General features: G+C 40.0%; 1 protein-coding gene and 2 non-coding genes across 5 annotated transcripts; all 3 read left to right on the top strand.

Moving 5' to 3' along the window:
• The first annotated feature begins 194 nt into the window (after positions 1-194).
• Positions 195-390, top strand: LOC121243395. Its single transcript, XR_005936125.1, has one exon. It is a non-coding gene; the product is annotated as a U2 spliceosomal RNA (small nuclear RNA).
• Positions 391-2,150: 1,760 nt separating this feature from the next.
• Positions 2,151-2,345, top strand: LOC121243634. The gene has a single exon (XR_005936209.1). It is a non-coding gene; the product is annotated as a U2 spliceosomal RNA (small nuclear RNA).
• Positions 2,346-3,504: 1,159 nt separating this feature from the next.
• Positions 3,505-5,840, top strand: LOC121268554 (chaperone protein dnaJ 49). 3 transcript variants are annotated; one of them, XM_041172891.1, is made up of 2 exons: positions 3,505-5,121; positions 5,576-5,840. In XM_041172891.1, the coding sequence occupies exon 1, from the start codon at positions 4,070-4,072 to the stop codon at positions 5,117-5,119; it is 1,050 nt and encodes a 349-aa protein (XP_041028825.1). In that variant the 5' UTR covers positions 3,505-4,069; the 3' UTR covers positions 5,120-5,121; positions 5,576-5,840. The 3 variants fall into 3 exon arrangements, with proteins under 3 accessions (XP_041028825.1, XP_041028808.1, XP_041028816.1); XM_041172874.1 differs by having other exon boundaries at positions 5,443-5,840; XM_041172882.1 differs by having other exon boundaries at positions 5,396-5,840.
• Positions 5,841-23,211: the final 17,371 nt, after the last annotated feature.

The raw sequence follows: 23,211 nt of genomic DNA, 5'->3' as shown, positions 1-23,211 counted from the left end.
TCGATCAGAAAAGAATTAACTTTATTTGACGGGAAACCTTGAACGCCACAAATGCAGACGCAGACCCCTTGAATGGCTTGCCACTTCGGCGTTTTACGATAATTCTCCAGTTTTTGTTAATCCCACACGGATTAAGTGAGAGAGTAAGACGCCAAGGCGAGAAATAAATAGGGAAGCAAGATAGATAGCAAAGCATACCTTTCTCGGCCTTTTGGCTAAGATCAAGTGTAGTATCTGTTCTTATCAGTTTAATATCTGATACGTGGTCCAATGGATCACACGATATTAAATTAATTTTTTTAGGGGGGAGGCCCGCCACGGTAGCTTGCTGCCGGGGCCTTCAAGCGTCGCCCATGCGCTGCACTATTGCACGGGCCTGGCGCACCCCACCCAATGCTAACCTAACAATTTGTGTCAATGAAGTGCTCCTAGTTTAGAGAAATTGCCTACGCTTTTAGCTTTGTGCGCCATATCGATGTTTAATGCATTATTTAAATACTCAATTCAGAAATAAATAATTTATTTCTTTCATCCAAAAAGTCATTATTAGACAGATGACATTTTAATATGTCACTCTAAATATCTTTGATCTAGTTCTGTAAAAAATGATTTGTGCAGAATCTCAAGAGAATCAATCAATTCTTATTCAGTTTGTATTTACAAGTCATTTTAATTTATTTCAACTCATTTCATTACTATTCATTATTATTCATCAACTTTAACTCACAAATTTTATTACTATTCACAACTCATCTTATTAGTATTCATAATTCATCTCAACTCATGTTCAAATCCAAACGATACCTTATTTTTTTGAATTAATCTATTCAGCCACCATTTATTACCACACTCTATACTTGCAAATTGGATTTACTAATAAGTGAACCGATTCTTGCGCTAATCCCTTTATCCCAATCATGCCTGAAGAAAGTACGATGAGAGGTCGAAAGAGAGAGTTTGAGGAGAGAGAGTGGTCGAAGAGAGAGATGAGAGATGGAGGTCGAAAGTGATGGACTTTACAATAAAAAAAAAAAGTTAAATGTGGGATGAATAATGACTGATGTATAACAAAACCTTATTTTTTTCATAGCGTGGGATCTTGAAAGACAGTATAATAGTAGTCTCAAATGAATCTTTACAAAATGACTACTGTCACACCCATAAAAGAATTATATAAAAGTTATCTCACAAACTGATGTGATTTTATCTAAATTATCTAATCCATTAAATCTATTTTACAATATAAATTATTTTATAATTTGATGAATCACATTAAGTATATCAGTTTGTGAGATTACTTTTGTATATTCTCTTTGTAACTAGAGTATTTTTCTTACAAATTATACTTATAATGAGGCAAATTTAATCACTATAAATAAAAAATAGAGTTATTTTATTACTGTAATATTAATTCTGTTATTTATGCAAAAATTGTCCATTGATCTTTAAGGTTTTTTCTTTAAAAAAACGATGTAAAGATTATAGATAGTGCTAGATGCACTATAAATTTTCCATTGCGAGGATGCCTCGTAAAAAAAGTGAAATGAAATCCACCATTAAGGCTAGTTTATTGTTAGAATAATGAAAAATTATACTCATCATTCTCATATTACACATCACATATTACACATAAAGTTTTTACCTTTTATTTTTTTTTCTTATCAAATATGTAATGTAGGGATAATGAGTAGAAGAATTCAATTAATATATAAAAAATAAAAAAAAATGAAAAAAAATAAATGTGATATGTGAGGATGATGAGTAATAAAACTCGGTTGAACATGTAAATTGTAAATTGTAAAATGTGTATATATATATATATATATATATATTTTATATAAGAAAACATGCCCAGAAAAATCTCACCAACAAGTACTGATCTTTCTTTTCTTTGAAAAAAAAAAAAAAAAAAACTGGCGTCCAGCAATGGCGAAACCGCGGATGCAACAGCCGCTGCAGCCACTGTACGTTCCGTGCGAAGGAAATCGAACAAGGCTCCAAGAGTAAAGTGGAAGCACTTCACAATGTGATCGACCTTTACGGGGTACTGGAAGCACTTCACGGAGTCTGCAAAGTCCCAAACCGAATAGGTATGATGAGAGCGAGGTTGAGGCGATCTATAAAACGAGAAGCAAGCAAGGAGACTAAGCATACCTTTCTCGGCCTTTTGGCTAAGATCGAGTGTAGTATCTGTTCTTATCAGTTTAATATCAGATACGTGGTCCAATCGACCACACGATATTAAATTATTTCTTTTAGGGGTAGGCCCGTTACAGTAGCTTGCTTCTGGGGCCTTCAAGCGTCGCCCATGCGCTGCATTATTGCACGGACCTGGCGCACCTCACCCAATACCAGTTTATAAATTTTACTTATTAATCTCTTCATTGGCTCCGTTCATTTTTCTTCATTATCCTGTTGGGTTTTAAGGTTCGTAGACCATCCGAATTTTTATAAAGTCTTCATTTTGTCTGAATCATGGGACCTTATAAGAATAAGTTGGGGTATATTTTTAATGATCAATTCGTATCTTTAAAAGGATTTTTAGAACAACGCACACCTAGAATTGTAAACAAAAAAAGAGAATAATCCAAGCAGCATGTAATCTTTTACTTTCCGTCGAGGTGGGACTTTGTCTTTTTTGTATTCAGGACTATCGGTTTTCCCAACTGAACAAAGTAATAAAAACGAGTCTCATAAAAAATAACTTTGATTCAAAAGCTAAACAAAAAATGTTTGATTTAATTATTTAAATTAACGTAAATTTTGATCAATTATTCAATGATAAAAAGTATAAAACAATTCATATACAAGTTTTTCTAGATTCAAATAATTTCGTACTTATTATATTTTATCGTATTCTTTTTCATTATTTATAAGCATATAGAAAAATGAGTTAGTCTACATACAGTTTTTATTTAGAGACTGCTTATGAATTTTTGATACAAGTAGTGATTTCACATAGTATTAGAGCATATATCCTTAGTTCGAATCTTGACTCTATACTCTATCCCATTAATTAAATATTTCAAGTGTTGGACCATCTATTGAGAATGAGTCTAACCCAAAAGTGAGAGGAAATGTTAAAATATAAAATAAATAATAAAATATATATCTTTCTATCAACTTAAGTCTTTGGATAAGGTGATTTCACAATATATTTATAATATCATGCATCTTACTTTCGTTTTACTAGCATATCATGTTGCTTAAGCAATTTGAATATGATTATTAGCATATTTATATATAAAATTATATAAAAAAATTAAATAAATGAGTTTAACCAATTACTAATTTGAAATCAACTTTATTTATCCCTCTAATCACGTTAACCAATTACTAATTTGAATTTAGGTACGAGGAATAAAGAGAGAAATGATATTTATAATTGTAAAGTATGTAAATGTGTAGTAAATTTTTTTAAAAAATACAAATAAATATAAAATTTATATAAAAAAAAAAAATCTAATTTTTTAACAACCCTCTTTCCATTAAATTATTCGGGGGGAAGAATAGAGATTTTGGCCCATCAAAAGACGCAACGTTTTTGTTCAAGTTTGGAAAGCCGATACCCAAAGTAACGAACAAACATTGCGTCGGCGTAGACGGCCTGGGCACTGACCCGCAGGTTTCGATCCCTGCCGCAAGCAAGTCTATACCATCTCTCCGGTACTGTTCATTCTCTCAGACTTGGTATATTAACTCTAAGTCTTACATTTCCTTATATCTACTAGGTGATCTGCTAAATCAAGGCCTAGGATTTCAAAAAACCTAGAACTTGTTTCTGTTGAGAGCTCTAAATCTTGAGATTCACTTGATTGGAATCCTTATCTCGGGATTGTGAGTTTTGGGAGTGGAATTGTATTTTTCTATTTTTGGGTTATCAATTTTGTTGCTTGGAATTTTTGGAGTTGGATTTCTGTTAATTGGATTTGTTGAACTGGAATTACCGAATTTGAGATTCATTTTCTTGGGAATTGGGATTGTGAATTTTGGTGTTTGGAAGTTTTGGGATTCAGTTTTGGCGATTTTGGTCGACTCAATTTGTTGGTTTTGAAGTTCATATTTGATAATGGATGGTAATAAGGATGAAGCGTTGAGATGTGTTCGCATTGCTGAAGAAGCAATTGCCTCCGGTAATAAAGAGCGTGCCTTGAAATTTATTAAAATTGCCCAACGCCTAGACCAAAATTTGCAAGCAGATGAACTTGTGGCTGCATGTGAGAAACTCGATTCGAAGTCTTCTGTTTCTTCAATCAACGGAGAATTTGTCAGTGGGAGTAAGAATGAACCTGGTCCAGCAAAGTCTGGTGGTGGATTAAATGGCGAGCGTAATTGCACTGAAGAACACGTCCAATTGGTGAGGCAGATTAAGAGGAATAAGGATTATTATGACATTCTTGGAGTTGAAAAGAATTGTTCAGTTGAGGAGATAAGGAGGGCATATAGAAAATTGTCGCTGAAAGTTCATCCTGATAAGAATAAGGCTCCAGGTTCAGAAGAGGCATTTAAGAAAGTAAGCAAGGCCTTCAAGTGTTTAAGTGATGATGATTCCAGGAGACAGTATGATCAAACAGGTTTGGTGGAGGAATTTGAGCACAACCAACAGTACAATGTTAGGCGGAGGAGGAGAACAGGGCATGACTTATTTGATGATGATATTGATGCTGATGAGATATTCAGGGCCTTTTTTGGTCAAGGAGACATGTTTCGAGCAAGCCGTGTTTATAGGACGAGAGGGATGAACAATCATCATCAGAGGGAGGATGTTCATAGAGGACCTAGTTTTATAATCCTTCTTCAATTATTACCGTTTCTGATAATTTTCTTGCTGGCTTATCTGCCCTTCTCTGAGCCCGACTATTCTTTGCATAAGAATCACTCCTACCAAATTCCTAAGATGACTGAGAATTATGGAGTGGAGTTTTATGTTAAATCATCGGCGTTTGAGAAGAATTATCCTTTTGGAAGTCAGGCTCGAGCCAACATCGAGGAAAGTGTGATCAAGGATTACAAAAATATGCTTTGGCGCTACTGTCACATAGAGCTCCAGAGGCGTCAATGGAATAAGAATCTGCCAACTCCTCACTGCGACAAGCTACATAACTTAGGATTATCATAAAGGTAAACTGAAGTGCTCTCTTTGCCAGATGGCCAATAGCTATATATTACTGTGTTTTCCTTGGATATTATTTTTTATATGGTGTTATTTATGCATATCTTGGTTGAGATAAATTTTGGTGATTATTTCCTCAACATGGTTATCTTATGAATCCTGGAACGTAAGAGGCTTTAGAGAGCTGAAGAAAATTAGAATGATAAGTGTATCAATATCATATTACCTCTATAAATATTGGATTGCCTGTGTGCTTCTGCTAGTCAATTTCTTTGCTAGTAGGTATGAGATCAGAAACACCGATTGAAATTGCAATTTCTCTTTCTCAGCTAGTCAGGGTATATGCCTAGAATATGAGAGAGCTTCTATAATAGTATGATGAATAATGGCTGGTGGATGAGGTTAATTTTGGAGTTGAGTTCAACGGACGTGACTGAGATTTCCCTCTTCATTTCAAGACAGACTGTCGATGGCCTAGTTTGCATGGTGGTCTGTGATTGATGGGATCTTCAACATCCTTAAGCCTGCAGTGAAACTCTGCTTTTTTGGGTAGTATTGATGCGGTTGCATAATGTGGGAATTGCAGATTCTTAGTAGCCTGGGAACGGATCTAAAGAATGATGGAAGTTGAAAATTTGTTTTAATGTTATCAAGTTTCTTCTTGTATTTCCCAGCCCCTCATGGTATCAAATATTTTTTGTTGGAGAGTAATGCTATTCATCTTATTGACCATTATAGCGTCAAATGATTGAAAAATTATTTTTTCTTTTTTACTTATCTGCTGATTATACGATGTGACACTAGAATATGATAAAAGAAATATAGTTAAAAAGATGATAAATACTATTTTTCTTCGTTGGTGCACAGCATTAAAAGCACCATCCCTACAAGCTGTACAGCGGTTTCTGGTGCATATTTGATATCTCAAGTTTCTCTTGCTCTTTGGACGTAGATTTGAGTGAGAGAGGGAGAGAGAGACATTGTATGTTCAATTTCATTTAATGTTATACATGTACATCTCCCAGACGTTAATATATATAATATAATTGATAAATACAGTAAAGATCATGTTATGTCTATTAATATATAAGCAAGAACGTGACTACATCACTCTCTTTAAGTCTTACAGAATACCTTCAAAGAAATCTTATTTGATAAATACAGTAAAGAAATCTTATTTAATAGTCCGAGACGGTAAGCAATCCACTTTGCCCTTCCTTTGATATTATTTAATTGATTAAGAAATCACCTTCTTTTATCTTAAATAAATAGTGTTCATCTCGTATGAACTCGTAGGAAATAGAATTCCTTGAATCCACAATCAATTTGAAAACTCTCCAAAAAGATTAAAATCAAGTCAATGGATGGAGAACCTAGACCCGATGAGAACTAGTTTCAAGAACTTAGATTATATCAAAATTTAGACCCGTTGAAGAACAAGTCTCAAGAACCCAGTTTACAAGGATGAACGTCACAAATGTTATGATTTACTTTTGATAAGTTCAAGAGTTCAATCAAGAACAAGAGGAATAAACTCAACTCACAAATAAAATTCAATATTGTCTAAGGCTTCAAATGAGACTATAAAGAGTATTTAAACTAAATCTAATTAAAACCCTAGCCAAAATAAAGTCCATTTTATCCAAAATGCCCCTGGATGAACAGTGTTGCGGCTACAGTAATGCTACAGTAACTTCTTGAAACCCTAGTTCCTAAAAAGTAACTTTCCAAATAAGCCGTTGGCCAAAATACAAGACCTTCCCGAAAACCCTAGTTCATTAAAAATAAGACGTGTGGGCCAAACATCTTTAAGTCCACTTATTCTAAACTAATAAAATAAATCATTTAACTAAATTGGAAGCCTCTAATAACAATTGGCCCTATCTCTAAGTCATGTCTTCCACAGCTTGAATCAAGTGAATCAAAACTGGTTCTCATTCTTTCAAGCCCATCTTGAGTGTTGGGCTCTTGCTAGTTTCATCCAAAGTGGATTGCACCAATCCGTATTGCTTCCTTGATTTTCTTGGCCCTTGATCTTATAATTGGCCCATCTGAAACTTGCAAATGATCTTTAAGAGTAGGCCCACCTTGGTTCCCATCATTCTCCCTCTCCTCAAAAAGATTCGACCTCGAATCTTCACCTACATCAAAAGGAGAAAGATTAGAAACATTGAAAGTAACATAAACATTATACTCACCTGGAAGATCCACTTTATATGCATTGTCATTAATTTTCTCAAGAATTTAGAAATGTCCATCTCCTCGAGGATGCAACTTAGTCCTTCTTTAGGCTGTGAATCTTTCTTTGCGCATGTGAACCCAAACCCAATCTCCTGGTTCAAAGATGACACGCATTCGCCCTTTTTTGGCTTGAGAAGCAACCCTTTCATTCTTTTGGGCAATTTGAAGCCGCACCCTCTCATGAAATGACTTCACCAACTCCGCATTCTTTTGTCCATCCAAGCTACTCCTGCTATCAACATGTAAATGCATCAAATCCAAAGGAATAAGTGGATTAAATCCATTAACAATTTCAAAAGGAGAATATGAAGTAGTAGTATGCATGGTCCTATTATATGCAAACTCTATAAATGACAAACAATCCTCCCAAGTTTTTAAATTCTTATGAACAACAGTGCGTAAAAGCTGAGTTAAAATCTTATTAACTACTTCAGTCTGACCATCAGTCTATGGATGACAAGTAGTGAAAAATAAGAGCTTAGTACCTAATTTCCCCCACAACACCTTCCAAAAGTAGCTTAGGAATTTAACATCCCTATCAGAAACAATACTCCTAGGTATACCATGGAGTTGCACTATCTCCCTAAAAAATAAGTCAGCTATGTTTGTGGCATCATCTGTTTTATGGCATAGAATGAAATGTGTCATCTTACTAAATCTATCCACAACCACAAAAATAGAATTTCTACCCCTTTTTGTCCTAGGCAGCTCCAAAACAAAGTCCATAGATATGTCTACCCATGGCTCACTAGGAATGGGTAAGGGTGTATACAACCCATGTGGCAAAATCTTAGATTTGGCATTTCTACATGTAATGCACCTTCCACAAATACGATTAACATCTCTCTTCATCTTAGGCCAAAAGAAATGTTCATGCAAAATGTCTAAAGTTTTCTTGACACCAAAGTGTCCCATTAATCCCTCATCATGTGCCTCACGTACCAATAACTCACGCATAGAACAACTTGGCACACAAAGTTTACTTTCTTTAAATAAATAACTATCATGCTTGTAAAAATTACCAAATGTCGCCTTATCACATGCCATATACACATCAGAAAAGTCAATGTCATCGGCATACATTTCTTTCATATATTCAAACCCAAGCATTTTAGCACTCATAGAAGTAAGAGGTACATACATCCGGGATAGAGCATCAACAACAATGTTCTCCTTACCTTGCTTGTAACGGATGACATAGGGAAATATCTCAATATATTCCATCCATCTAGCATGCCTTTTGTTCAACTTACCTTGACCCTTGAGATGTTTCAATGATTCATGATCAGTGTGGATCACAAATTCCCTTGGCCATAGGTAGTGTTGCCAAGTCTCTAATGCACGAACTAGAGCATAAAGCTCTTTATCATAAGTGGGGTACTTTAGGGATGCCCCACTTAGCTTTTCACTGAAGAAAGCTATGGGCTGCCTATCCTGCATCAAAACGGCTCCAATCCCTATTCTTGAGGCATCACATTCAATCTCAAGAGTTTTGTTAAAATCAGGTAATGCTAACACAGGTGCAAAGCACAACCTTTCTTTAATAGTGGCAAAAGCATTATCTTGATTAGGCCCCCAATGAAACCCAACATTCTTTTTAATTACCTCAGTCAGTGGTGCAGCAATAGTGCTAAAGTTTTTAACAAAACGCCAATAAAAAATAGCTAAGCCATGAAAGCTTCTTATCTCAATGATGCTTTTTGGCATTGGCCACTCCTTGATGGCCTTGACTTTCTCTTCATCCACCTCAATACCTTTTGTACTAACAACATAACCAAGAAAAACAAATTTTTCCATGCAAAAGGCACATTTCTTGAAATTAGCATACAACTTTTCATATCTTGACACATCAAACACATATCTCAAATGCTCAATATGTTCATTTAAGTCTTTGTTGTACGCTAAGATATCATCAAAGTATACAACCACAAACTTGCCTATGAATGCACGTAGGACATGGTTCATTAATCTCATGAAAGTACTAGGCGCATTTGTAAGTCCAAATGGCATAACCAGCCATTCATAAAGTCCATACTTAGTCTTAAAAGTAGTTTTCCATTCATCACCCTCTTTCATTCTAATTTGACGGTACCCACTTTTAAGATCAATTTTACTGAAAATACATGAGCTATGCAATTCATCAAGCATATCATCCAATCTAGGAATGGGATGAAAGCTTCTTATCTCAATGATGCTTTTTGGCATTGGCCACTCCTTGATGGCCTTGACTTTCTCTTCATCCACCTCAATACCTTTTGTACTAACAACATAACCAAGAAAAACAAATTTTAAAATGCAAAAGGCACATTTCTTGAAATTAGCATACAACTTTTCATATCTCAACACATCAAACACATATCTCAAATGCTCAATATGTTCATTTAAGTCTTTGTTGTACGCTAAGATATCATCAAAGTATACAACCACAAACTTGCCTATGAATGCACGTAGGACATGGTTCATTAATCTCATGAAAGTACTAGGCGCATTTGTAAGTCCAAATGGCATAACCAACCATTCATAAAGTCCATACTTAGTCTTAAAAGTAGTTTTCCATTCATCACCCTCTTTCATTCTAATTTGACGGTACCCACTTTTAAGATCAATTTTACTGAAAATACATGAGCTATGCAATTCATCAAGCATATCATCCAATCTAGGAATGAGATGGTGATACTTTACCGTGATATTGTTGACCGCCCTACAATCAATGCACATCCTCCATGTCCCATCCTTCTTTGGCACTAGTAGCACTAGTACTGCACAAGGGCTCATGCTCTCCCTCATGTACACCTTGCTCATTAAATCCTTAACTTGCCTCTGAAACTCCTTTGTCTCCTTTGGATTACTCCCTATAGGCTGGTCAGTTTGGAATAGCAGCCCTGAGCACAAAATCAATCTGGTGCTCAATGCCTCTAATGGGTGGCAACTCATTTGGCATCTCCTCCGGAAGTACATCCTCAAACTCCTGCAACAAATAAACAACCACACTAGGAAGAGACTGGTTAGTTTCATCAAGAGTAAGATAAGACTCTTTATAGACAAAAAAAATCATAGGGCGATTTGCGAAGAAAGCCCTCTTAATCTCACTCTCTTTTACATAGAAACTCACTTTTGCCTTTCCTTTTCTTTCTGCAGACTCTATTTATTTTTTCTCTCGTGGCTCCACTCTTTTTTCTTTACTCTCAGCCACCTCTCTACTTTATTTTTCACTCTTTCTTTTATGCTCATTTTCACTCTCACTCTTTCTTTTTTACTCAATCACTTTTTCACTCTTTCTTTTTTTATCACTCTCATTTTCATTCTTTCTCTTTTGATCACTCTCATTTTCACTCTTTTTTTTTTGAGCAACCTCATTTTTCAATTTCAGTTGGTCCTCATAGACCTGGCTTGGAGTTAAAGGAGCAAACTTGATTGTTTTGCCATCCTTTTCAAAGCTGTACATATTCTTGAACCCATCATGTGTCACCCTCTTATCATACTGATACGACCTCCCCCACAAAATATGGCCAATATGCATAGGCGCAACATCACAAAACACCTCATCCTGATACTTCCCAATAGAGAAAGTAACTAACACTTGTTTGTCTACCCTAACCTCCCCACAATCATTCAACTACTGCAATTTGTATGGTTTATAGTGTTTTAAGGTTGGTAAATTCTATTTCTCAACCAAAGTAGTGCTAGCCACATTAGTACAACTCCCTATCAATGATTATACTACATACCTTATTGTTGACATGACATCTAGTATGGAAAATGTTCTCTCTGTTGCTCTGCATCATCCACCTTAATGTGTGCATTGAGAGCAAACCTGGCAACAAGAGACTCACCTGTCATGGGGTATATCACTCCATCATTATCACTAGTATCAATCAACTCGGGCACCTCATCACTATCATCCTTACTCTCAATCATCACCTCCCCATTGTCACGCATAATCATCAAACTGATATTTTGACATTGAGAAGCAATGTGCCCTGAACCCAAACACTTAAAACATTTAATATCTCTATTCCGTGAAGGTTGGGATTCTACCTTGGGTTTGTTGCTAGTTCCCTTATCTTTTCGCTTAGGTGGTTCGGTCTTTCTCTTTGCTTCAGCTGGATAATTCCTATCCTACTTTGATTTCCAAGTAGTGCTAGAAACCGAAGTGTACCTTGCCGTCCCTTTTCTCTTTAACTGCCTCTCCACCTTCATAGCCATGTGCACTATGTCCTCTATCTCCACATAATGCTACAATTCAACTACATTGCCTATGTCCCTATTCAAACCACTCAAAAATCTAGCCATGGTGGCCTCTCGGTCCTCCTCTACATTAGCCCGAATCATCGTCACCTCCATCTCCTTATGGTAATCCTCCACACTCCTAGACCCCTGTGTAAGATTTTGTAATTTCTGGTAAATGTCTCTATAGTAATGGTTAGGTACAAATCTCTACCTCATGAGAGCTTTCAACTCTCCCTATGTCTCTACAGGCCTCTCATAATTCCTCCTCCTATTAGTCACTAATTGATTCCACCAAATAATAGCATAATCTGTGCACTCAATTACCGCCAACTTCACTTTCTTCTCCTCAGAGTAATTATGGTAATCAAACACCAACTCTATTTTTTTTCTCCCACTCTAGATAAACCTCAAGGTCAGCTCTACTTTAGAAAGATGGTATTTTCATTTTGATGCTCCCAAGGTCTCTATCTACACCACCCCCTTCATTCTCATACTCATTTTCAAATCTATGCTCATGTCGCCTCCTATCTCTCTCACCTTGCAGATTTCTAATTGCTGCTTCTTGATGATCCATCCTATCCCTCACTTCACCCAACATAAAGTTCAATCGCTCAAACTGTTATTGCATGGCTTGCAACACAAAGGATGAGTTATTTGCTCTCCCCCTTAGTGATGAGTTACTTCGATGAGACATTATAAGGTGCTGCACAAAAGAATGTTAGTGGTAAAAAGAAAACCTCACACACTTCGTTACGTGTTTACACTTGAATAATAACACTCCACTCGTGTTTTACTCTTAATTGACTTTTTCCCGATAATAGTCTCACACTCTCTTGCCTTTTACCTCAAGAGTTTTCTCACTCAAGTTCTTTAAGAACTAATTGAACTCAATCAAGACAAAACAGCCTTGCTTTATCCCAACTAGTAATTAGGTCCAAGAAACAAGAACAAGAGAAACACAGAAGGAATGAAAAAACATGTGAATCAAGGAAATTATACGGATGAAACAGTAACTATAAGACAAGATACCAACTAGAATAATGTATGCATCCCCTTTGATGATAAGGCTCTAGATTTTTTTTTATTTTTTTTTTCTGAGCGATTTTTTTTTCTTGTCTTTTCACCAACTAATTTGATTACAATCAAGAATAAGCAATTGAGAAAACCCTAACAATAACTCAAAAATCCTAAAACAAGTGATATATGGCAGCCCTCCAGAATAAGAGATTTCAGCCAACACAAACCCTAGAACAATGAAATTCAGCAACCCTAACAATAGTGAAGAAATCTGGCAGCCACCTCTATTTTTTTTTTTTTGTAATTAATCATAAAACAATGAAGCCCTAGAATTAAATATGCAACAAATAAAAGATAGAATCAGACCTGATTGAAAACCTTGCTCTGAATACCAAATGATATGAACCCGTAAGAAATAGAATCCCTTGAACCCACAATCAATTTGAAAACTCTCCAAGAAAGTCAAAATCAAGACAATAGATGGAGAACCTAGACCCGATGAGAACTAATTTCAAAAACCTAGATTATATTAAAATCTAGACCCGTTGAAGAACAAGTCTCAAGAACCCAGATTATAAGGAGGAACGCCACAAAGGTTGTGATTTACCTTTGATATGTTCAAGAGTTCAATCAAGAATAAGAGGAATAAACTCAACTCACAAATAAAATTCAATATTGTCCAAGGCTTCAAATGAGGCTACAAAGAGTATTTAAACCAAACCTAATTAAAACCCTAGCCAAAATAAAGCCCCTTTTACCCAAAATGCCCCTGGATGAACAGTGTCGCGGCTACAGTAACACTACAGTAACCTCTTGAAACCCTAGTTCTTAAAAAGTAACTTTCCAAATAAGCCATTGGCCAAAATACAAGGCATTCCCGGAAACCCTAGTTCATTAAAAATAAGACGTGTGGGCCAAGCATATTCAAGCCCACTTATTCTAAACTAATAAAATAAATCATTTAACCAAATTGGAAGCTTCCAATAACAATAGGCCCTATCTCTAAGTCATGTCTTCCACAGCTTGAATCAAGTGGATCAAAACTGGTTCTCCTTCTTTCAAACCTATCTTGAGTGTTGGGCTCTTGCTAGCTTCATCCCAAGTGGATTGCACTAATCCGTGCATTGCTTCCTTGATTTTCTTGGCCCTTGATTTTGTAATTGGCCTATCTGGAACTTGCAAATGATTTTTAAGAGTAGGCCCACCTTAGTTCCATCATCATCTAATGGAAAATATAAGGTATTCTAGTTGTAAGGGGATTTGTCCTTCTATCGGTCCTTAAAATAAGCCCACGAGGGACCATTGAGGATGTAAGTCAGAGAGCCCGGCCAAGTCCAATCAAGTCCAACGACCCTCCTCTTAAAAGGAATCAGTGGGCCTTTGCAGAATACTCGGCCCACGAGCAAAATCCATCCAGGAAGCAACCCCGTGTAGGGAAAGTAGACGGCAGGGGCATATGAGACTTGTCACCCTGACACCACCCCGATGACGAACAATCCTTGGGAACCTGCACAGGCAAGTGGGCGGGAAATATGGAGAACCTGTGACCTCCTGACAGCAGGCATGGATTGGCTTAACAGGGAACGCTTTTGGGTAAAGTGAATCAGGGAGCCACGCCGCATCAATGACGCCACTCCCCAGACTTCATGCTGCATTAATGACGCCGCCCCAGAAGCCACGGCTCACACCACATTAAAAGATTTTGACTAAATGAATAGTGGAAAGGACATGGGCCCCTCAAAGTCGGGACCAGAAACCTAGTATAAGAGTTGATCCACATGTACGAAAAACTCTCTCTGATCCCTCTAAGTTTATGCACAAACTACTAAGGAGATATACTGACTTTGGTATCAGAGACTCCCGGCCACCACCAAGGCCACCATTCTTCTCGTTTGCTTAAGTGTGCAGGTCAAAGCCCGAAGACCCGAGTTGCGAAAACTTGGTCCAAATGTGTGTGAAACATGAGGTTAATAGTGACGCTATATGTGGGGTCACTATAGACTTCACGTGTTCTTCATATGCCAGCGACAACCCGTTCTCAGACAATCGGGGAGAAAAAGAAGCAACGTTTACAAACATGGAAGCAGGGCTCGCCGTAATGAAACAACTAGTACGAAAACTAACTATCGAGGTAGAGACCCTCTACAAGGAGAATGAGACACTCAAAGTAACCACAAACGAATTGGGAAATGATGCAGTACCAAGAAACAACAAGCACGTAGGATTCAGAAACGCGCGAGGGGGGGGTGACGCAGAGGAAGAAAGAAAAACATGCAGGACTAGCTGCGTAACCTCAAGGGGAAGTACGAGGAGATGGAAAAAAAGATGGGCACATCATCGTTGGTGGACCGACAGCTCACCAACTCAGGCTTGCCCTACAACGAGGAGGTGATGGCTGCGCCCCTACCACCAAAGTTCCAACCCTCTCGAGGAGTGAGAGAAATCTGAGGGGAGTAGGTCTTGGCATGAGAATGTTACGTGTAGGAATTGAAGCCCAGGGGCGTTGGGGTACATGTGGTCCACCCCTCGGTTGATAACCACGGTCTTCCACCCTCGCCCGAGCACACCCTGACGGATAGGGAGATTCGAGATGAGCAGGGACTCAGGAAGGTGAAGATGGACGAGCCACTGGAGTTGATCCCCTTGAATCAGAGTCGCCTGGAAACCACCACTAGGATTGGCAGCGGGATGACACCCAAAATAAGAAGCGTCATGCAATAGCTCCTCATGGAACACCAGGATGTCTTCGTCTGGAGTCACGAAGACATGCCCATGATCGAACTCATCATAATTACATTAAAATTAAGAAAATTCTATACACTATACTACCATATCACTAAGTATGATGTGGCACATTTATCACCATTAAATAATTATTTATTGCATGCTTTTTTATCATCTAATGGTGTTAAATGTGCCACATACTACTTAGTATAATCAAAATAGGATGAAAGTGTGGTGTATAACATTACTCTTAAAATTATAAACATTATTGCATTTAAACAGGTGCATTAAGTGTAATTACAGTATTACAAATCAAAGCACTCAGACTCTACAATAGTTAATGACTAGAATACCATTGAACATGAAAAATCTATGTTCATATAGTACTGTACCAATACCACTGATGTACAAAAGTTAAAAACCAAAAAACAAGGAGAAAGAACAAATAAGCTTAGAAAAAACCCAGATCCACACAATCGTATGTGTTGCTATTCATCACCATCACCGAAGATCGATACGCGATTGTAGAGGAGGAACAAAATGATGATCAGAACGAGCATGACTCCCACCGTGCAACCACTAACCCTAACCCTGTGGATAGTGTCAGGCTTGCCGGTCAAGAACATGCTAGAGATGAAGGAGCCACGCTTAGAGGAGAGGAACTGGATGGTGAGGAAGAGGACGATGGGGAGGAGCAGAAGGCCCATAGGGCTCAACAGCTTGGCGATGGCAGCGGTGATGGCCTCACCTTGGTCACCGACGAGGAATGACACCACAAGCACGAGAGCCACCACCACGGCCAGTAATACGTCGTGCGGTGCACCACCTTGTCTTTTGTAAGGGAATTTTCCCCACTTCACAAAGCCCATTGGGCCTCTGCCAAATACCCAGCCCAAAGGTCACCAGGACCATACTAGGAGCAAGGTGTCTACTAGGGAAAAGATTCAAGTAACTGATAGGACATGTTAGCCTGATATCGCTTGGCCCCATTCTGAACCAGAAACTTGCAAGGGACAGCGGGAAATGCAGAGACCCTTGATCCACTGACATCAGAACATCTATGGCTCATAAGGGATAAAAGCAAGGCCTGGAAACCACTCCACATTAATGGAACCAGTACCAAGATACACGCCACATTTATGGTACCGTCACAGAGCCCCGCTGCATTAAAGGTATCTGACAGCAGAAATAGTAGGAGGGGCACGAAATTTGTGGAGACAAACCTGATCTGTACCTTCGCAGACCCACAGTATAAATAGCAAGCTCCAAGTACGAGAAAAACTCTCTGATCCTTAGACTCTTTCACTTATTTACAAATTTTCAAGAATACTTACTAACTTTGGCATCGGATACTCCCCGGCTCCAAGGCTGCCCTCTCTTAGTTACCTTCTTCTCTGTCTTTTGTAGGCCTGTTTATGAAGACCTAAGTTGTCGAAACTTGGCCCAAAGGCGTGTGAAACACAACGTTAACAGTGGCGCCATTTGTGGGATTCTTGTAGATCTTACTTGTACTTTGTACGCCTGAGGCAACCGTTCCAGGCAATTCGGAAGCTTGCCAGTATTACCGGTGACATGCAAGTTGACCAGCAAAAGAACCAAGCTCTTGGGATTGAAGAGGGCGCTTTGGATGGAAGAGGCGCATGCTTCCGTGAACAGATGCCTACGAATGGCGGGGTAAGCGAGGTATGTCCTGCAGAAGGTGACTGCACCTTACTACCACCTCTCGACTGCACGCAGGTCGCGAATGAGGTTCGATATGAGTAGGGGCTCATAAAGGTGAAACCAAGTGAGCCATTGGAACTCATCCCTCTCGTGTCAGATCGACTAGAAGTTGTGATGAGGATACACAATGAAATAACTCCTGAAGCTCGGAGCGCCATGCAGCAGCTTCTTGCCAAGCACCAAGACGTGTTTGCCTAGAGCCACGAGGAAATGATCGGAATAGCACCCGAAGTCATACAGCACTACCTTAGCATAGACCCAAAGGCTAAATGAGTGAGGTAGAAGCATCAAAGCATTAGCACAAAAGAGAACATCGTCATGGCTGAGGAAGTGGACCGCTTGCTGAACGTTGGATTCATTTGAGAAGCCCACTACTCGTAATGGCTATCCAACGTGGTGCTCATAAAGAAGCCAAACGGCAAATAGAAAATGTGCGTCAACTTCACCGATCTCAACAAAGCCTGCCCGAAAGATAGCTTCACACTTCCTCGCATCAACCTGATTGTTGACTCTAAGGCTAGTCATCGCATGCTCAGCTTCATGAATGCCTATTCTGGGTATAACCAAATATGTATGAACCTTTAGGACGAGGAAAAGACTTTGTTTATCACTAATCGAGGCTTATATTGTTACATGGCAATGCCTTTTGGGCTCAAGAACATGGGGGCCACCTACCAGCTGTTGGTCAATCGTATGTTCAAAAATCAAATAGGAAAGAACATGGAGGTCTATGTGGATGACCTGTTGGTGAAAAGTGGGACCACGAAACAACACCTGAATGATTTAAGGGAGACTTTCGCTATACTATGGTAGTACCAAATGAAGCTAAACTCGACAAAATGCGTTTTCAGTGTCGGATCAGGAAAGTTCTTAGGATTCATGGTGTCCAAACACAGAATCAAAGCCAGCCCTGAGAATGTGGTGGCCATCCTCAACTTGGCCCCACCTAAAAAATAACTGAGACAAAGGTTGGCTGGGCGAGTGGCAGCTTTCAACAGGCTCGTGTCAAGATCCACCGACAAATGCTTGCCTTTCTTCAAGGTCTTGTGGAAAGCGTAGGCATGGGATGGCTAGTCCGACCTGGCATTCAAAGCCCTAAAAAAGTACCTCATGAGCCCATCGCTCCTCAACCAACCTTGGTATGGGGAAACGTTGATCCTGTACTTGGCGGTCTCCCCCTTGGCTGCTGCTAAACGTTAGTACACGAGGAGAATGGGGTCTAGAGGCCAATTTACTACGCTAGTCGGGCGTATCGAGGGGCCGAAGCTAGGTATCCCCGCATAAAACAGCTGGCTTTTGCACTGGTAGTAACCACGCACAAGTTGTGCCCATACTTTCAAGCTCACCCAATAAGGGTCCTCACAAAAACCCCCCTGAAAAAAGTGCTACATGACCAGACGCCTAATGGCCGACTCATGATCTAGGTAGTGGAGTTGAGCGAATTCGACATCGACTACGCACCGTGGAACACCATCAAAGGACAAGTGTTAGCGGACTTCGTCGTTGAGTTTACCAGTTTCCTGGCATGGAACGATGATCCAGGTCCCGTGAATCCTTGATAAGTATTCATTGATGGCTCATCTTGTCGAGCTGGATGGGGAGTGAGAGTACATGTCGTTAGGTCCGAAGGAGAGGAGTACAATTACACCATTAAATTGGCGTTCAAAACGACGAACAACAAGGTGGAGTATGAAGCGCTACTTTCAAGGCTAATGGTGACCAGATCTCTAGGCGCCACCGAAATCGAAGTACTGGCCGATTCTTAGGTAGTAGTCAATCAAGTGCGTAGGGAGTTTGCTGTAAAAAGTGAAAAGTAAATACTTAGCAATAGTAGAGGCCAAGTGCCCCCATTTTACGTATTTTCAAATTCAACAAGTGTCGAGAGCATAAAATTAGAAAGCGGACAAGCTGGCACGTGCGGTGTCCGAACAGGATGACTCTCCCTGCCAGAGCAGATAGTGATCTGAACTGTGGAAGTACCTGTTGTAGGGATCGAGGTAATGGAAATATTTCCTTGAGCCCCATCATGGACGGAGGACATACTCAGGTATTTGGAAGCCAACGAGTTGCCAGAAGACAAACAAGAGGCCAAGAAGATTAGAAATAGAGCGGTTCATTGCACTTTAATTGAGCGAATTCTGTATCGAAGGGGCTACTCAACACCTCTCTTGAGGCACATATCCCCGAAAGAAGAGCAATATGTGTTGAAAGAAATACACGAGAGGATTTGTTGGAAACACTCAGGAGGAAAGACGCTGGCCGAGAAGGTAATGAGGGCGGGGTATTACTTGCCTCAGGCCTTGCAAGACACTAAGGAATATGCAAGGAAATGTCAGAAGTGCCAAGAATACGCCTGAGTGCCACATTGCCCACCGGATGAATTGACGTCGATCACGTCGCCTTGGCCTTTCTCCCAATGGGGAATCAAATTAGTTGGCCCACTTCTCCCGGACAAAGGAGGAGTCAAGTTTGTGGTGGTGGTTGTGGATTACATGACCAAGTGGGTTGAGGCCGTGGCCCTAGCAACCTTCATGGGGAACAACATCACGCAAGACGGCTAGAAAAACAACTGGTTTTGTTGGAAGAAGTCAGACTAGAAGCCGAATTAAGAACCGCGGCCAACAAAAGAAGGGCCGATAGATGCTTCAACAAGCGCGTGCGCCCGAGAACGTTCAAGGTCGGGGATCTTGTAATCAAAGAGAACGGAACAATAATACAAGACGAAGGAAAGCTAGGCGCCTGATGGGAGGGCCCTTACGTGGTCACAACCATAAACTACCCAGGCTCCTACCGTCTCTGAGACTCTCAAGGGAATGAGTTGCCACATCCATGGAACGCCGAATATCTACGAAAATTCTATTGCTAAGCTAATTCATTGTCGTAAATTTACATATTTCCATGCACACTTATAGGCCCTAATGAAAGCAATGTTGTATTTCAATGGCAAATTTTAGAAACATAATGTAACCTGCCAACGAACCCTCCACCGACAAAATCAACTAGTTTCCATCAGCAAAGTCAACTCCGTCAATGTGATCTAAATCAGCAAAATTAACAAAGTCTCCCCACCAAATTGCCTAAATGACTTATCTCCCTGTGGGAGACCATAGAGAAAGGTAGGCCTAAAGGTTGTCTTATCCCAATCACAGCAGAGAGCGGGACCAGCCCCACAGCTACCTGAATGAATTACCCCGACCTCCGCTACGATGAAGTATGGGATCAGCGCCAGCCTGACCCAAGTTTACCCTTCCCTATGATGTCAACGGGCGGGAGCGGGGCTAGTTCCAAACTGTCCGAACAAGTTACTCCTTACGAAGGATGATAGGTGAGCATGTGGCTCAACCTCCTCGTCTGGGAGAGTGGGAACAACCACCCCTGATAGCCCGAATAACTTACCCTGACCTCCATCACGACAAAAGAGCGGACCAGCCACATCGTTGTCTAAATGACCTCCCCACGGGACACCAGAGGGAAAGGTAGGCTTAAAGGTTGCCTTATCTCTCCCACGACGGAGTGCGGATCAGTCCTCAACTACCAAAGAAAATCTTACCTTCATCGGAAGTGTCAACGGACGGGAGCGGATTTAGTAACAGACTGCCCGAACGACTTACCTCCTTGCGAGATACCATAGGGAAAGATTGGCCTAAAAGTTGCCTTATCTCTCATGCAGTGGAGAGTGGGATCAGCCCCACGGCTACCCGAATAACTTACCTCAGACCACTGCTACAACGAAGTGTGGGATCGATACTAGCCTGACCCAAACTTACCATTTCCTGAAGTATCAACGGGCGGGAGCGGGTGCAGATACAGATTGCTCGAACAACCTACCTCCCGTAGGGAACAATTGGACTGGATGAGCCAAATGGGTTTAGTCTTGAGGTGGCCCGAATACTTACCCCAACCCCCACCGCGGTGAAGGAGTGGACCAGCCACATCGCTGTTCGAATTACTTCATTGGGTGACAAAAAGGCCGTTGGGCTTGAGGCATTCCAAACTCTCCATGATGGAGAGCGGGCTGAGCCTATGGACTGCCTGAATAACGGAGCGAAAGGCACAAACATCATCAACAGGAACATCGACAATGCAGGTAGCAGTTGCATGGAAAAAAAATGACAAACGTAGTATAACATAGGCCAGGGGCACAACTTTGCGACATTAACTCTTGTCCCCAAAAAGCAAAATAATGATTACATCCTTGTTTTCCAACCAGGAAAAAATACAGAAGGAAATGGAGGAAGATGGGTACAGTTCCAAACTACCCAGAAAACTTACCTCCTTGCTGCTAATGTCGTATTTTGCACGCCTTTTTGCCAAGTTTTGACAATTCAGGTCTTTAGAAACGGACCTGTAAAAGACAGGGAAGAAGTCAACTAAGAGAGGGTGGCCTTGGGGCTGGGGAGTCTCCGATGCCAAAGTTAGTAAGTATTCTTGAAAGTTCAAAAATAAGTGAAAATGTCTAGGGATCAAAGAACTTTTCTCGTACCTGAAACTTGTTATTTATACCGTGGATCTAGGGAGGTGCAGATCTTGTTTGTCTCCACAGAGTTCGTGCCCCTCCTATTGTTTCTGCTGTCAGAGTCATTTAATGCAGCGTAGCTCTACGACGGCACGATAAGTGTGGCGTGTAGCTTGGTAGTGGCGCTATTAATGCGGCGTAATTTCCAGGCCTTGCTTTTATGCCTGATAAGCCGTAGATGATTTGATGTTAATGGATCGAGGGTCTTTCACATTTCCCGCTGTGTCCCATGCAAGTTCCTAGGCTCAGAACACGGCCAAGCGATGTCAGGCTGACCTATCCTATTGGTTACTTGACTCTTTTCCCTAGTAGACACCTTACTTCCAGTATGGTTCTGGTGGTCCTTGGGCAGGGTATTGGGTTGAGGCCTAATGGGCTTTGTGAAGCGGGGAAAATTCCCTTATAGTTATCCCGCCAATTCCCTTCGGACAGGTCCAAGGGGAATTCTTTCTTCATTCTTTTAGCCTTTGCATTGCAAGGCTACTAAGCCTTTTTTGTCATGAGTTGAGCAATGGTTGGTCTCCCACTTACGTGGCTATATTGCGACGATTATTTCTCGCATTGAATTGTGCCCCGTTGGTTCTTTCATCATGATCTCGTGTCTGGTAGTTATTTCTTTTGCACGTCGTATAAGTAGATACACTATGTTGAAGTCAAACCAAATCGAGGGATTCTAGTACTTTGGGGGACACGTTGAGTTATGTTGCCTCGAAAGGTCAATCGTCGATCTCACCTATATAAGTCTCATTTGATATAAACCCGTGGGAATGGAATCTCTTGAACCCACAATCAATTTGAAAACTCATCCAAGAAAACCAAAATCAAGCCAATGGAGAATTTAGACCCGTTGATGAACTCGTTTTAAGAACCTAGATTATATGAAAATCTTGACCCGTTGAAAAACCTGTCTCAAGAACTTAAATTATAAGGAAGAACGTAACAAAGGTTGTGATTTACCTCTGATAACTTCAAAAACTAGCTCAAGAATAAGAGGAGATAAAATCAACTCACAATGAATAAATTTATCAAATTTCATAAACTAATTAAAATGAGGCTACAAAGAATATTTAAACCAAAACCTAATTAAAATCCTAGCCAAAATAAAACCATTTCTTCCAAAAATACTCCTGAATGAATAGTGTCATGGCTACAGTAACTTATTGAAACCCTAGTTCAACAAAATAAAACATATGTGAGCCAAGCATCCTCATTTGGGCCTGTAAGTGTTCATGGAAATATATAAATTTACGACAAAGAATCAACTTAGTAATAGAATTTCTGTAGATATTCAACGTTCTAGGGATGTGGTAGCTCCTTCCCTTGAGAGTCTCGAAGACGATAGGAGCCTGGGCGGTTTGTGGCTGTGAGCACGTAGGGGCCTTCCCATCGGGCGCCTAGCTTTCTTTCGTCTCATATTGTTGTTCTCGTATCTTTGAGTACGAGATCCCCGACCTTGAACATTCTTGAGCACACGCGCTTGTTGAAGCATCTCTCAGCCCTTCTTTTGTTGGCCGCAATTCTTATTTTGGCTTCTAATATGGCTTCTTCCAACAAATCTAGCTGTTCTTCTAGCCGCCTATCATTGGACTCTTGTTTGAAGTGCTGAACTCTGTAGATGGGGATTCCGATCACTACTGGTGACAGGTGA

The sequence above is a fragment of the Juglans microcarpa x Juglans regia genome, chromosome 1D (assembly GCF_004785595.1).
Source record: "Juglans microcarpa x Juglans regia isolate MS1-56 chromosome 1D, Jm3101_v1.0, whole genome shotgun sequence".
NCBI classification, from domain to species: Eukaryota; Viridiplantae; Streptophyta; class Magnoliopsida; order Fagales; family Juglandaceae; genus Juglans; species Juglans microcarpa x Juglans regia.
This window is presented reverse-complemented; position numbering and strand designations above follow the sequence as displayed.